General features: G+C 36.3%; 1 protein-coding gene across 1 annotated transcript in view; it reads left to right on the forward strand.

The window, feature by feature from the left end:
- Positions 1-10385, forward strand: part of LOC101898274 (uncharacterized) — a 31704-nt gene extending 21319 nt beyond the window's left edge. Inside the window, exons 3-6 of the mRNA XM_059119883.1 lie at positions 4620-4842; positions 4895-6119; positions 9061-10020; positions 10180-10385. Coding sequence (XP_058975866.1) covers positions 5378-6119; positions 9061-10020; positions 10180-10385 — 1908 coding nt within the window. The 5' untranslated portion in view covers positions 4620-4842; positions 4895-5377. The remainder of the gene's footprint in view (positions 1-4619; positions 4843-4894; positions 6120-9060; positions 10021-10179) is intronic.
- Positions 10386-16303: the final 5918 nt, after the last annotated feature.

Below are 16303 nucleotides of genomic sequence, written 5' to 3' on the forward strand. Positions count from 1 at the left end.
ATTACTGCTGCGGAGGACAAAAATAACAAATCGGATGAACAATATATGGGAGCTATAGCTATATCTGAACCGATTTCGATAAAATTTGGCATACTTATTTTCGGGCCTAATTTGGTCGTATGTGCAAAATTCAATACTATGCGGGCTGATATTACACGTTTGGTGCACAATAAAAGGCAAATCGGATGAAGATATATATGGGAGCTATATCTAAATTTTTACCGATTATCTCCAATTTCAATAGGGTTCGTCCTTGGTCCAAACAAATGTTGTTTGCAAAATTTCATCTCAATCGTATAATTTTTTCACAAGAATACATGGACAGACGGACGGTCGGACAGACGGACTGACATGCATAAATCAACTCAGAAAGTGATTCTATGCAGATCATCAAAAGGAACTATGGGTCTATCTCGTTTACTTTTTCCTGTTACAAACAAATGCACAAAGACATAATACCCTGACCACCTTGTGGTGTAGGGTATAAAAACTGCAGAAATAATCGATCTTCACACAGAAATAGGAAAATTAAATAAGTAAAAAAGCTCTAAGTTGGGCCGGGCCGAACATTGAATACCCTCAACTATTTGGTACAAATTTGGCAATTTTCAAAAAAATAAATAAAAAAAATAATAAATAAAATAAAATCCCTTAAAAATTCTGTTAAAATCTTAAAAATAACGAAAGTATAAGGGTCTATACTTTTGTCAAAAGCTTTTACAATATTCAAATACGAAATTTGAAATAATATGTTTATACAGACAATTTTCTGCCATAGGCTGTAGTAAATAATGTCGCAATTCCGGTAAATAATGTCGCTAAAATCATCAAAATACCGAATATCAAGGGGTACCATTATATGGGGGCTATACGAAGACGTGGACCTGAACAGACAATTTTCTGTCATAGGCTGTAGTATTCATTACGAACTTCAAACGCAAAATTTTAAATAGTTCCGGTAAATAATGTCTCAAAAATCATCAAAAGACGCGGACCTGCATGACCCATTTTCTGTGCTATGCTGTAGTATCCATTACGAACTTCAAATACAAATTTTGAAACAATTCCGGTAAATAATGTCGCTGCAATCATCAAAATATGGAATATCTAGAGGTATCGTTATATTGGGGCTATATCAAAACGTGGACCTACATGACCCATTTTCGATACCAAAAGTCCTGCAGACACAACATACATTTGAGTACAATTTTGTCAATCTACTTCAATTCGTTCGGCAGCTAGAGTGATTTCCACAGACGGACGGACATCGTTAAATCGACATTGAAATTTATGCTGATCAAGAATATTTATACTTTGTGGGGTCTAAAATGTGTATTTCGAGGTGTTACAAACGGAATGACAAACTTAATATACCCTCTTTACTATGGTGGAGGGTATAAAAATCAGTTAAAATCTCATATATACAGGGTGAGATGAAAAAAACTGCAACCAACTTCAGACTGCTGTCAATTCTAAGCCACTCGTCCGACAGCTGTAATTATTATTTCAGTGACAGCTGATTATATTACTTAAAAGGGTACAAAAGAATTTTGGTGAGAATTTTCCAGAAAAGAAGTTAACTGGAAAACCACAAGTGGCTATCGTTAGAGCACTCCAGCATCGAAATGGGAATAAATCTTTTTTGTCTCGTACCATCGCTCGTTACCGTGATACTGGTAGCGTAGAACGACGTCAAGGAAGTGGACGGAAGAAAACAGCAACATCAGCAGAAATGGTTCGAAAAGTAAAGAAGTGACTTGATCGAAACCCGCGTCGCAGTGGCCGAAAAATGGCTCGTGAGCTGAACGTATCGCAATATTCCATTCGGCAAATATTGAAAACTGAGCTCGGGGTAAAGCCATTGAAATTCCAAAAAGTGCAAGAACTTACACCGCAACAGAAAGAAAATGGGCTCAAAAGAGCTAAAGAGTTGCTTCGCATGGCCGAAATTGGTGAACTGCCGATTTTGGTTTTCTCCGATGAGAAAACATTCGTTGTCCAGCAGTTTGTAAAAGAACAAAATGATCGTGTTTACTTTGCAAGGAGGTCAGCTGAAAATGTGCACCTTCGGTGGGCCACCAGGACTCAAGCGCCGGCCATGGTGAGGGCGTGGGCCGCCGACCGTGGCATCAGAATACATGTCGCGAAAATATTCTGGAGGGTGTATTAGAACTTGGGCACGCAAACATTTTGGCCGCAGACCTTGGGCATTCCAACAGGACTCAGGACCAACGCACTCAGCACGCGCCACCCAAGGATGGTTAAAAATAAGATTCCTCACTTCATTTCCAGCGCACAATGGCCACCAAAATACCAATCCTTTGGACTATTGTGTCTAAGTATTTTGGAAAGCAAGGTTGGCACTAAAACATACCAAAGTGTCGATCACCTCAAGCAAGTGCTTCGCCGGGAATGGACCAAAATACTGCAGAGCAACATTCGGGCAGAGTGTGATGGTTTCATTGACCGTTTGAAGGCCATAATTCGTGCCAAAGGTGACCAATTCGAACAAATCTAAACTTATTCTCAAATTTGATGCTATTTCCGATATTTTTTGCTTTTATTCAATAAAATTATAAAAAAAATATGGCGTTTGACTTTGTTGCAGTTTTTTTTATCTCACTCTCTCACGTCTACCATCTGTGGCCATATAGCTGAGGGTATAATAATACATACAATCTTTATTGGTGGTATATTATTATACTATTGAAGGTATATACTATTGGAGGTATATTAACTACGTCATTCCGTTTATAACTCATCATACTTACTCATATCTAAAATTCGATTTACCGATGCCCGTCTCTCTGTCCGTCTGTCTGTTGTAATCACCCTATTTTTCGAACGAATTGAGATAGAAAGTTAAAATTTTGCACACATGTGTATTTTGCCAGTAGGCACATTTTCATACCTCCCAATATTCGGCATTTTGATGTTTTGACATTGACAGTGTAAACTGGAATTATTTCAAATTTCGTATTTGAAGATCCTAGTGGGTACTACAGCCTATGACTGACTGATTTTAGCGACATTATTTGCCGGAATTGTTTCAAGTTTTAAATTTTCACATTTCAATAATTGGTACTACAGCCTATGACAAAGTTATGTGTTTGCAGGTCCACGTCTTTGTATACAACGATGCATCTCGATATTCGGTATTTTGATGATTTTAGCCACACTATTTATCGACATTGTTTCAAAAAAGAAAATTGCCTATGTAGGTCCAGGTCTTCGTATAGTCTCCATATAACGGTACCTCCCTATATTAAATATTTTGATGATTTTACTAACATTCACCGGAATTTTTTTTTTAAGTTTCGTATTTGAATATTGTAATGGCCTATGGCAAAAATTGCCTATGCAGGTTCACGTCTTTGTATAGACCCCAATATAATGGTAACTCCCTATATTCGGTATTTTCAAGATTTTAATAGAATATTATTTTATTATACCCTACACCACAAGGTGGTATTATGTCTTTGAGCATTTGTTTGTAACAGACAAAAGGAAACGAGATAGACCCATTGTTCCTTTTGATGATCTGCATAGTATGACATTCTGAGTCGATTAATGCATGTCCGTCCGTCTGTCCATGTATTTTTGAAGAAAGTACAGTTCGCATTTATTACCCGATGCAGATGAAATTTTGCACAAATTATTTGTTTGGCCCAAGGACGAACCCTATTGAAATTGGAGATAATCGGTAAAAATTTAGATATAGCTCACATATATATCTTCGTCCGATTTGCCTTTTATTGTGCACCAAACGTGTGATATCAGCCCGAATAGTATGGAATTTTGCACATACAACCAAATTAGGCCGAAAAATAAGTATGCCAATTTGAAATCGGTTCAGATATAGCTATATAATGTTCATCCGATTTGTTATTTTTGTCCTCCGCAGCCGTAGTATGCACTCTGTAACAACAATATTTGGGGAAATATATCAAATGCAGCTCACAAATACCTTTGCTACATTTTATCGAGATCGGTTCAGATTTGGATACAGCACCCATATATAACTTCGTCCGATTTACCTTTTATTGTGCACCAAACGTCTAATATTAGCCCAAATGGGATGGCACTTACGACCGAATTGAGTCTAGAAGCTAGTAGTCAAGTTTGGTGAAGATTGGTTCAGATATAGCTATAGCTCCCATATATACTGCTCATCCAATTTGTTATATTTGTTACCCACAGCCGTAATATGCACTCCGTAACAACGATATTCAGGGAAATATATCAAATACAGCTCAAAAATATCTTTGCTAAATTTTATCGTGATCGGTCCCGATTTGGAGATAGCTCCCATATATATCTTTATCCGATTTCAAATTAATTGTGCACCAAATGGGCAATACAAGTCCGAATTTAAAAGATACAAATGCTTCGGCATATTTAGTCCTTTGAACTTTAAATTATAATTATAATCATAGTGTGTATGATTGAATTCTCCCATAAAAACTTTTAATTGTTATGTGGAGCTCTACTAAATTAGCAAAGTGGTGTTGGCTATCATAAATTCGACCCCGCTGCCGAACTTAGTGCATTTTTACTTGTGATATATAGTTTTAATTTTCCAGTGTAATTGGATAGATATTTTTTTTATCTTATTTCAGACCCAATGCGAGTACCTCTGAATATGTCTTTACAAAAAATCGAAGAAGAGCCGGAACTTTTAGGTGATGGTGATGATGATGACGACAACTATGATTTGAAGGTAACTAAATCTTTTGGTAACTTACGCCGCCTAAGTGGTGGATGTTTGAGTAAAAAGGAAAGTGAGGAAAATGTTGATGGGAAGGACATTTCAGCTGCAAGCAAGGAACAAAAATTGAAATCGTAAAAAAGGAGTACACTCTTTTTGAATATTTTATAAATGTATTAATTTTAGGTCAAAATTCAAAGATAAAATTCCACTGATGTTGAGGTCCACTCAGTGTGGCACCTGTGCAAATTGCTTTGGTAAAAAGCGTAAACTTAATGGAAACTCTGAGTGTTCAAAAATAGAAGATTTAGAAAAACAAATACAAAGCTTGGATAAGCATTTGACAGATATACGTCAAAATATGAGCCAAAGAGACGAGGTGGAGAAAATAGCAATGCTTTCCCAAAAAATAAACGAAGTGAATGATATTTTGAAAGAATTAAAACTGAGTTGTTTGCGTCTCGAAGAAACGTTGATGGATGGGAATCAAACTTCAGGAATGGACATAAAACAGACTCGGGTGCCACAAGGAAGGAACATTTCCAAATTAATTGACAATGAAAACACCGCTGGCATAGGGAAAATGTCAAAGAAGACAGTGTTTCACCGGAAAATCTAGAATATCCTGTACCCATCATTAAGAATTCTAAAATAGTAGGAAATATTGATATGGAGAGCGATTGGAAACATTTATCGAGTCATTCATCGAGAAGATGTAACAACTCACCTAGAGAAAGTTTGGAATATCTACCAGCCAATCATTCAATATCTACGTGTCCGATTAGGAAACTGGGAAAAACTCATTGTTATCGTTCGTTTCCAAATTCACAACAGTCTCCATGTCTATCCTGCCAAAGATCTTATCGCGGTGAGGGGACGACATCTGGTCCTAGGATACCAATACGCTATTTCAATAACAATACCGAAAATCATTGTTCTTCGTGTGAATTCCAAGTATCAGCTCAAAAAAGTCGAAACAATTACCGATACCGAAGAACACACGCAGGAAATGAAAGTCCTCCTCTCACAGCCAAGCCGAGTGAAATGCAGCACGAATCCAAATTCCTGAAATCACCCAAATCTAATGAAAATATCTCATATTTCACTGCCAATTTGCCGGTGATAAATTCGAATTTATTGAATGCCATTCTTCAAATCATTGGGCCCACAGATACAGGTTATATAGCGCTGACAGTAATTCTGCAATCGAATGATCTCTACCACATCAATATATCCGTTACAAACACCGGCCAGTCCTTGGGTGATGTCTATACCACCGAAACAGCTTTGCAACAAGCCGAACAAAATCGACTCTTTGAGCGATTTCTAACATTTTTCGTTTTGAATTCCAACAACACATTGGAACAAAAGAATCGAATTTTGGGGCATTCATTTGAGTTCCTCAATTTGGGTGAGTGACACAATTTTTGAAAATTAAATTGGACATTGTTTTTAAGGCTTGTTTCATAATTCAAAAAAATAATGAACTATATTTTTAAATAACACCATAACATTTGTATTATTCAAATTTGAATTTTTGGCTATATATATTAATAAACAGTGAAGAAATGTCATAAGTCGGACAGGGTCGACTATATGATACCCTACACTACTATGCGTATTTAGTAGAGCTCCCATAACAAAAAAGTTTATTTTGCGAATTTATGTCAAGTAGATCATATCAACTATGAACCTTTGAATGTATATCATAGCTTTGGAGTAGTCACAATTTGGGAACTATCCAACTCTGAATCGATTTTCAATATATTTGATGGAGGTTTATTTCATTTATTCTGATGCCACGGTCGATTAATACGAGTGGAGAGCGACCATCGGCTGTTATGGCGGCCCACACCATCACCATGGCCAACGAAGGTGCACATTTTCACCTGACCTCTTTGGCAAGCAAACACGATAATTTTGTTTGCTTATAAACTGCTGGACAACGAATGTTTTCTCATCGGACACGCAGAAAACCAAATTCGGCAGTTCACCACTTTTGGCCAACCGTTGCTTCGCTTGGCTCTTTTGAGTCTAGTTTCTTTCTGTTGCAGTGTAAGTTCTTGCTCTTTTGGAATTTTAATGGATTTACCCCGAGCTCATTTTTTCAATATTTGCCAATGGAATATAGCGATATGTTCAGTTCATGAGCCATGTCGGCCATTGCGACACGAGTTTCGATCAAGTCGCTTCTTTACTTTTCGAACCATTTCTGTTGATGTTGCTGTTTTCTTCCATCTACTTCCTTGACGTCGAGCTACGCTACCAATATCACTGTAACGAGCGATGGTACCTGACACAGTTGAAACAGGGATTTCCCCAAAGTGGGGTGATATCTCCGAAACTATTAAATCTCTGTAGACGACATAGAAATAATAACGTACGCAGATGATTGTACGTTCGTGGTGTCCGGACCTATCATTGATGACATTTGCGATCGGTTAGACGCTTACCTAGTTGATCTAATAGCCTGTTTCACTGTAAGGAATATGCACGAAATCGATGGACACACTTTTCACCACGTGCACTGCGGAGATGAGGCAATCTTTGAAAGAGCAGGTCGATGTTGTTGTAATTCCGACCACCTTAGGGGTCTTAGGGGTCACATTTGGTAGCTCTTTAAATCGTCCGTGCATACCACAGCTCTCGGCGACAAAATCAGAAGTAGGAAAAAGGTTCGCAAGTCTCAGGCCGGAGGCTCTTGGGGCCTGTAAGGAACCCTTGTTGACCTCTTACAGCACGATAGGTCGGTCTGTGACATACTATGCGGTTTCGGCGTGCTCCACCTACATTAGTTATACGAAGTGGAAAAATATCCAGTTCTGTCAGAACGTTGCCCTTAGAATCGCAACAGGGTGCCTCATCGCGAAGGTCTTACCGGTGCGACAACATAATAAAATGATACCTTCTTGGGTGTTACAGACAGAGCCAACCCAATCACCAGGCACTTAAGAAAAGACCTTTATGATATAGAGTGAGGTACAGACATAAAAGAGAGAGAGAGAGACAGAGAGCTTCTATATCAACATACCTATCAAGCAGGACTGAATGGTATTTACTCTAAAGCGGTTTCAGAAGTCATGAAAGGATATGGATTGAATACCGTACTAGGAGACCATCCCCCTCCCATTGCAACTGCAGAGCGAGAGCAGCCCCGACAAACCCGAGAAGTTTTGGCGCATTGAAAATGCGGATGGTGCAGCCGCCTCAATTCGTATTGGGATTGATAGTGATGTGCAGAACATCTGCCCAGCATCCAACCAAACCTTTTCAACTAACTCCAGTGACATTGTGGACTTAGAAGCAGAACCCGATTGAGATGAATCAGAACGGACACAGCAATACTAGCTGCTAAAATAACAAAAACCAAGTAAATGTGAATTATTTGCAACGATAAACGGGACAGTCCAATCTGTGTTTCAGACCCGGGCTAGATCCGGATCCACAGAACCGATATGAAAGCATGTGGTCACGTGATGGGGTTATTTAATGTAAGGTATATTTGATAATTATTTATATTATTTGATATATAGTTTATATGAGCCTTTTTCGCCTTTTTGTGGATTTTATTAAAACCAGTTCCAAAAGCTTGATATCGGAGTAGACCGATATATCCAAACTTCACAACAGGTCTTCTATTAATATAAATATTGGGGTGTGTCAAATTTGAAAATAATCGGATTCTCATTTCGCGTTTTATGAACTTCATAGTTATTCAAAATTTTGACTCCTTTGTGGGGGAGGTAACAGAAGAAGTGGATCATATCTTCACACCTGATTATGTATTGATAAAAATTTTGGGATGTGGAAAATTCGAAGACAATCGGATGCTTATTTCTAATTTTTAAAATATTTTTAACTATTCAAAATGTTGACCCTACGTGTGGAAGGTACGTAATGCAGTGGGTCGACATTGTCCATTTTCGCACCTGACATAGCACTGATGCAAATATTGGGATTTGCCAATTTTGTACAAAGCTCGTCTAGCTTTCGAGTCGACCTATATTGCCCCTCTCCGAACTCGATCTAAGTTTGATAATAATATTACGATTTACCAAGTTTAGACCAAATCGAGAGTTATCGTGCGCACCAGCCAGACAGACAGAGGAAGGACGGACACCTCTAGATCGACTCCAAATGCCCTGAAACGGATTTGATATAAAATCGTTATTTCGATGAGGCACGCTTTGGCCATATATATATACCCTCTGTAGCCATATGGCTGAGGGTATAACAATATATACATTTTTTCGTAGAGACTATATACCTCCGTTTTTAAAACAAACAAGCCTGTTTAAATATGTTTTGCAGGTTATTCGATGTTGTATCACGTTTCCTCTTTTCATTTACAGAAAATTCACAAAAACACGATGACCAAAATATGGACAACTTAGGAACTAAAACGTCTAACACATCCGAGGATTCTTTGAAAATAAGTTCTGACAATCCACTATCGCCTGAGATTTTTAATTCCAAGAATAAAAATTCCCCTGAATTTCGAAGAAAGGCTGGTGAAAGTAATGATTATGGAAATTCCCCTGAAACAAAAAATTTAGTTTTAAATAAAGATATTCAAAGAGAGTCTCCCCTAGATGAAACAAAATACGATAGCTACAACACACGTCTGGATAATTTAGAGCTTGAACTGAAGAAAATGCGCCAAGATCTTCATCAACTGAATGGCAAATTAATGCCCCAAGATAAATGGTCTAAATTACAACAATTTGGCGAAAAACTAAAAGATTTATATTCATTGTTGGAATATTTAAGGAATGCATCAATAACAGGTGCGGGAAGTCGTCCAAAGGAAATGGCCGAGCAGGCCGATGATAAAAGTGAATACAATACCGAACAATGCCAACAATTTACTGCTGAAATTAATCGCCATCCTACTCTGTTGGAAAAGTATTTATTAACATTGAAAGATTTCCGCACCGATGCCGAATTAAGAAGGCAACGATTGGAAAGAAGATGGCAAGAGAAACTTTTGCGGAAACAACAACGGCAACAACAAACCAAACAAGGATATGGTTTGGATATTGACCATAAATCACCGAGGAAATTAAGTGATGGCAACATTAAACAATTTGTTGGAAAAGTTGTACGAAAACTTGTTGAAGTTTCTTCCAGACAAGTGGTGCAGGAAAAACATGTTAATACACCAACTCAAATTAAGAGAAATATTAATGAAGTGGAAAACAGTTCGACCCAATTCAACTGGGAGGAATATGGCAATCCACAAAACTCCTTAAATGTAAAGATAACAGATGCGAATGACGCGAAGTCCCACCCAAGTAGCAAATCTGTGAAAAGTGAGGCAGAAATCTCTTTACCTGAAGTCCTTTATGTTAGATCTTCCAATTCAGATCGCGAAAATATATCCATAATTTATTCGAATCTTGTCGCAGAGATAGAGGAGCTTCAGAATCATTTTCCTCTTAACCAAACTCTGGCTCTCACAATTTCTTTAGAAATCAATGGACTTTATCATATCAGCCTTTCGGATGCCCATACTGGTGAATCACTGGCATGTCTCTATGCCAGCAAGGAAGCTATTCGTGAGGCACAAAGGGAGAATTTATTCAAAAAATATTTAACCTTTTTCCTATTGAGTGGAGACCCCTTAATTGATGAGGTCAATCCTTTAATTGGACATCTCTTCGAAATTGTCCAATAAAAAATTAAAGTTTTAAAATTAACTTTTTAACTAGCCGATATTAAATCTCCCATTTAAGTGTAAATCGAATTTAAAATTGTTTGGTTTTTTCTGCACATCTTTGTAATGGATATGCCTGTCAATTTCCAAAACCATCCATTACAACATGTAACGAATAAGAAATGTTTGGAAAATTTTCTAAAATACCAAAATAAAAATGCTAATCCCTTATCGAGGACTTTATTATGGCGTAGGTCATTTTGCAATGCTGTAATGGCATTGTAAAACATTTACAATTTGAATGTGGCTGGCAATTGTTGTGGTGGTGTGTATGGGAGGACTATAATTGGTAACTTCGAATAGCGGATTTACTATTTCAAACTCTAACACAAAAGTTCATAAATGCAATTTGGAATTTGAAATGTAGTCCCACATGTACATATATTAACATAGGCCTTTAAATCTATATTGGTAGATCTGAAACCAACGTTTCCCGGAAGAATAGGAACCAATGTTTCCCGTTCGCTAGAAGAATATTGACCCTATTCGCTAGCGAAAAGTCTTATAATTTTATATTCGTTTCAACAGTTCGTAATTAATTTTCTTTGAAAATAGTGGTAATGGTATTATGCCTTTGTGCATTTGTTTGTAACATGCAGAAGGAAGCGAGATCGACCCATAGTTACAATTGAGGATTTTAATAGAGTCACTTTCTGAGTCAATTTTTGTATGTCAGTCAGTCTGTCCGTCCGTTCATGTACTCTTGTGAACAAAATGCAGGTCGTATTTATTATCCGATTAAGATAAAATTTTTCAAACAATATTTGTTTGGCCCAAGGACGATGATAATCCGATCAGATACAGATATAACTCCTATATGTCATCAACCGATTTCGAGTTAATTGTTCAAATAGCCAATATCAGTCCAAATGACCTGCATTTTGGTACATCCAACCGAATTTAGTCTAGAAGCAAGCACATCAATTTGGTGAAAAACGGTTCAGATATAGCTATAGCTCCCATACATATGTTTCATCCGATTTGGTGATTAAGTCCCTCACATTCGTAATATGCATTCGACATCAATGATATTTGGTACCAGATATCTTATAGAATTCGGAAATATATTTGCCAAATTTTATTGAGATCTGCTCAGATTTGGATATAGCTTCCCTATATATCATTGACCCTATTTCAGGTTTATTGTACCATTATTTGTCTAATATTAGTCCAAATGGAGTGAATTTCAGGACGTATGTTTCCATTTTATGGAACTCGCCTGCGATACATATTTTTATACCCTCCACCATAGTATGAAGGGTATATAAGTTTGTCATTCCGATATATACATTTTAGATCCCACAAAGTATATATATTCTTGATCAGCATAAAATTCTATGCCGATTTAGCGATGTCAGTCCGCCTGTCTGTCCGAACGAAATGAAGTAGGTTGATACAATTTTACTAAAATGTATATTATGTCTTCAGGACTTTTGGTATCGAAAATGGGCCATGTAGGTCCACGTTTTGGTAAAGCCCCCATATAATTCTACCTACCTAATTTCGGTATTTTGATGATTTTAGCGACATTATTCACCGGAATTGTTTCAAATTTTGTATTTGATGTTCGTAATGAATACTATAGCCTATGACAGAAAAATGTCTGTGCAGGTCCACGTTTTGGTATAGCCCCCATATAATGGTACCTCCCGATATTCGGTATTTTGATGATTTTAGCGACATTATTCACCGGAATGGTTTCAAATTTGTTGTTTGAAGTTCGTAATGGGTACTACAGCTTATGACGGAGAATTGTTTATGTAGGTCCATATCTTCGTATAGCCCCCAATATAACGATACCTCCCGATATTCGGTATTTTGATGATTTTAGCTACATTATTCTCCGATTTTTTTATTCAAGTTTCGAACTTACAGCTTTTTACTTATTTCATATTCAGTCGAATATTTCCATTTGTGGTAACTCGGTTCTGTATATCTAATGTTCCAACAAATATGTTTTAATATAATTCTTATCCAAGTCATATCATGCACTATACAGCATTGTTATTTGATACTAGAGGCACAAAAGACTCCTTCAAATTTGTTGAAAATCGATTCTGAGTTGAATATAGTTCCCAAATTGTTATCTATTGCGAGTTTTAAATACGAGATTTGAAAACATTCTGTTAAAAAATGTGCTTAAAATCGCCAACATACCAAATGCTTTATGAGTCTCCCACCACCATATCTGAACCAGATACCCAAATAGTGACATCTATATTAAATTTCAAACATATTCCTTCACGTAATACCAAACTAAGTAGAATTTATTACTTTTCGTACATTTATTGTACATATTCCCACAACCACCTCCATATCTCCATCTCAGATACCAAAAGAGTCCTTAATATCAAATTCCGGGATTCCAGTACATAGTTTCAACACCAATTTCATATTTCAATACGAGATACCAACAGAGACCTCAATATAAAATTTGAGGATTTCAACCATATCCCTTCGTTGAATATCAAATTTGGTACGTTTCGAAAAATTATAGTATGCATTTTTTTAAATAATCTCCATATCTCAACTTCAGATATCATCAGTGACCTTAATATCAAATGTTAGGATTTCAGCTCTGTAATGTCCCCTGTTGCCAAATTTAGTACCATTTAGCATAACTGTAGTACATATTTCCAAAACCACCTTTATATCTCAACACCAGATATCAAGAGAGATAGCTCAATAACAAATTTTGGGATTGTAGCTCAAAGGATTCACTCAATACCAAATATAGCACGATTCAGTACTTTTTGTACAATTATAGTACACATTCTCAAAACAATTTCCATATCTCAATTCCAAATACCAACAGAGACTTAAGTATCAAATTTGAGGATTCCATTTGACCCTATACAAAATTTGGCACAATTTAGTACTTTTCGTATACATATAGGACTCAAACAGTGACATCGATTTCAAATTTCAGGATTTTACGCAAACCAAATCTGGTACTATTTAGTTATTTTCTTGAAAATTTACTATTAATTTGTAAATATGTACTAGCTCAAAATGTGTACTATTTCCAAAACCACAATCATATTTCAATCCCAGACACCAACAGTGACCGCAATATCAAATTTCGAGATTTCAGCCCTATTCCATCACTGAATACCAAATTTAGTGCCATTTAATTTTTTTTTTTTTTGTACAAATTTAAGACGAATTTTTAAGCCACCACAAAATCTGAAAAACAAATACCATCAGAAATCTATATATCAAATTTCTGAATGTTGTCTCTCCTTTCACCCATTATCAATTGATATATATCATATCAACCATTCAGTACTTTTCGTACAATTGGAGTACACATTTCCGCAATCGCTTCCATATGTCCAGGGTACACAAGAACACCAATTCTAATGCTAAATTTCAGATTTTCAGCACTATCTCTTCACTCAAAGCCAAACTGTACCAAATGTAGTACTATTTGGTACTTTTCGTGCACTTATAGTACACATTTCTAAAGCCGCCTCTTAATTACGAACCTACTACCAACAGGGATCTCAATACAAAATTTTAAGATTACATCTTCATTTGTTCACCTTAAAACCAAACTGTTCTGAATTTGGTACCATTTAGTACAGTTCCCTCACTTAGTGCACAATTCCAAAACCATCTTCATATGTCAAAATTACATTTTCAACCTTGGTTCTCATTAAAAATTTCAGTTTAGCTTTTGGCTTTATCTGTTCACAAACCAGATGTTACCATTTTTGAAGCTTACAGCCAGTTCCACGATATCGAAAGAACACGTTCGCACAACTTTTACACGACAAACAGCTGATTTCCGTTCCACTAAAATCCATCAGAACGAAAATTTGCACGAAAATCAAAGCGAACGAAAACGTAAGCGTTTCAGTGTAATTTTGCGTTCCACTATCTTTTTTCTTTCGTACGCATGCGAACACAAATGTCAAAATCAGTCACTTGTGTGTTTGCTGTCGTATGATAACAATTAAGGATTGATTGATTGAAAATGGAAACAAAAATGTAAGTAAAAATAATAAATGCAATTTAATATGTGAACAACAAATATATATTTTTTTATTTTCTCAATTTCAGCACGAAAAAATCATCAACTACACAGCTGCGGGGACTAGATGAGTATATGGAGGAGAATCCTGAGTTCGCCAGAGGAGTGCCAATTTTTGGAAGCAGCAGAAGAAGTTTTAAATCGGGGCGGATTTGGGTAGTTCTGCAACCGGGCACTCACTTCTCTTCCATCATATCCAAAAGAGCCCGAAAAACTTCCTTCGACACCCGAAAATTGGCCACAAACCTAGAAAAACTCATTTTTTATTAAAAAATTTTTTATTCAAAAATGTAAAAATACAATAAAACTTACTGGTTGTTAGGTACTTCAAATAAATTCGAAGCATCTCTTAAATGCCTCCGTGGCACATTTTGAACCTCCTTCACATCATCCATAAAAATAGGGCTACGGAAATATTCATTTTTTATTTTTTAAGAACACAAATAGTTTGAACACAATCACTAGAAATTTTATTTTGTTTGTTTATTTACAATTTGTTTGATTACAGCTGAACTGTCAGTTGGGACAGAGCCAGTGCTGCTTTTTCGCGTTTAAATTAGACATTTGGCGCTTTTTTTTGCCTTATTTCGCGATTAATTTTTCCAAAAAATATTTAGCAACACTGAATCACGCAAGGCTATGCGAAAGAAAGAACGAAAGTTAGTGGAACGCATTCTTATACGAAAGTGAGTGAGTAGCCTTCGTTCGCACAAATTTTCTTTCGAGATCGTGGAACAGGCTGTTAGTAACATTTTAGAACATTTCTTAAATATAAAGTTTGAATTTCCAATAAACCTTTAGTGCATCTATCCTGCACACCATCAGTGACCCTCATTGTGAATTTCAGAATTCCAGCTCCATCTGGTCATCACAATTCCAATTTGTACAAAATTTAGTTCCACATAATAATACAGATGAGTACGATTTTCCAAAACTTCCTACATACCCCAATCCTACACGTCGACCATAATCCCAATTCCGAATTTTAGGATTCCAACTCTGTTGGTTTTCCCAAATACAAATTGTATTTTAGTTAGTAAATTTTAGTAAGTACAAATTTCCAAAACGACCTACATATCCCAACCCTACACTCCGATAGTAACCGTAATTCCAATTTTCAGGATACCAGCTCTTTTGGTTCACTCAACATAAATTGTATCAAATTTAGTACCATTTAGTACACTTATGCACAAACTGCCAACATCATACAATCCGATAGAAATTATATGTCCAAATTTCAGGATTCCAACGCTACCGGTTCACTCAAAATTTAAATTGTACTAAATTTCGTACCATTTCGTACGAACTTCCAAAACTACCTACATTCCTCAGTCCTAGAATGCATTTGTAATCTTCTTTGAAATATTCAGGATACCAGATCTAATGGTTCACCCAAATCCAAATTGTATCATTTAGTACACGTAAGTACGAATTCCCAAAACTACCACAGTCCTACAATGCAATAGTAATCTTATTTCCAAATTTTAGGATTCCAACTCTATTGGTTCTGCCAAAATTCAAATTGCACTAAATTTAGTACCATTTAGTACACATAAGTACGAATTTCCAAAACTACTTACTACTACTTAGAATGCGATAATAAAATTTTCAGAATTCCAGCTTTATCTATTCACCCAAATCGAAATTGTACGAAAAGTAATACCAAATAGAACTTTTCGTGCACATAAAAATAAATTTCGAAAACTTCCTCCATATCTCAATCATATAGTCCACCAGTAATGCTAATTTAAAATTTCAGGATACCATCTCCTCATTCCATCGTTCCTCTAAATTCGTATACATGGGTACACACTTCCAAAGCTACCTCCTTACATCGACTCTA

This window comes from Musca domestica, unplaced genomic scaffold, assembly GCF_030504385.1.
Source record: "Musca domestica strain aabys unplaced genomic scaffold, Musca_domestica.polishedcontigs.V.1.1 154, whole genome shotgun sequence".
Classification (NCBI taxonomy): domain Eukaryota; kingdom Metazoa; phylum Arthropoda; class Insecta; order Diptera; family Muscidae; genus Musca; species Musca domestica.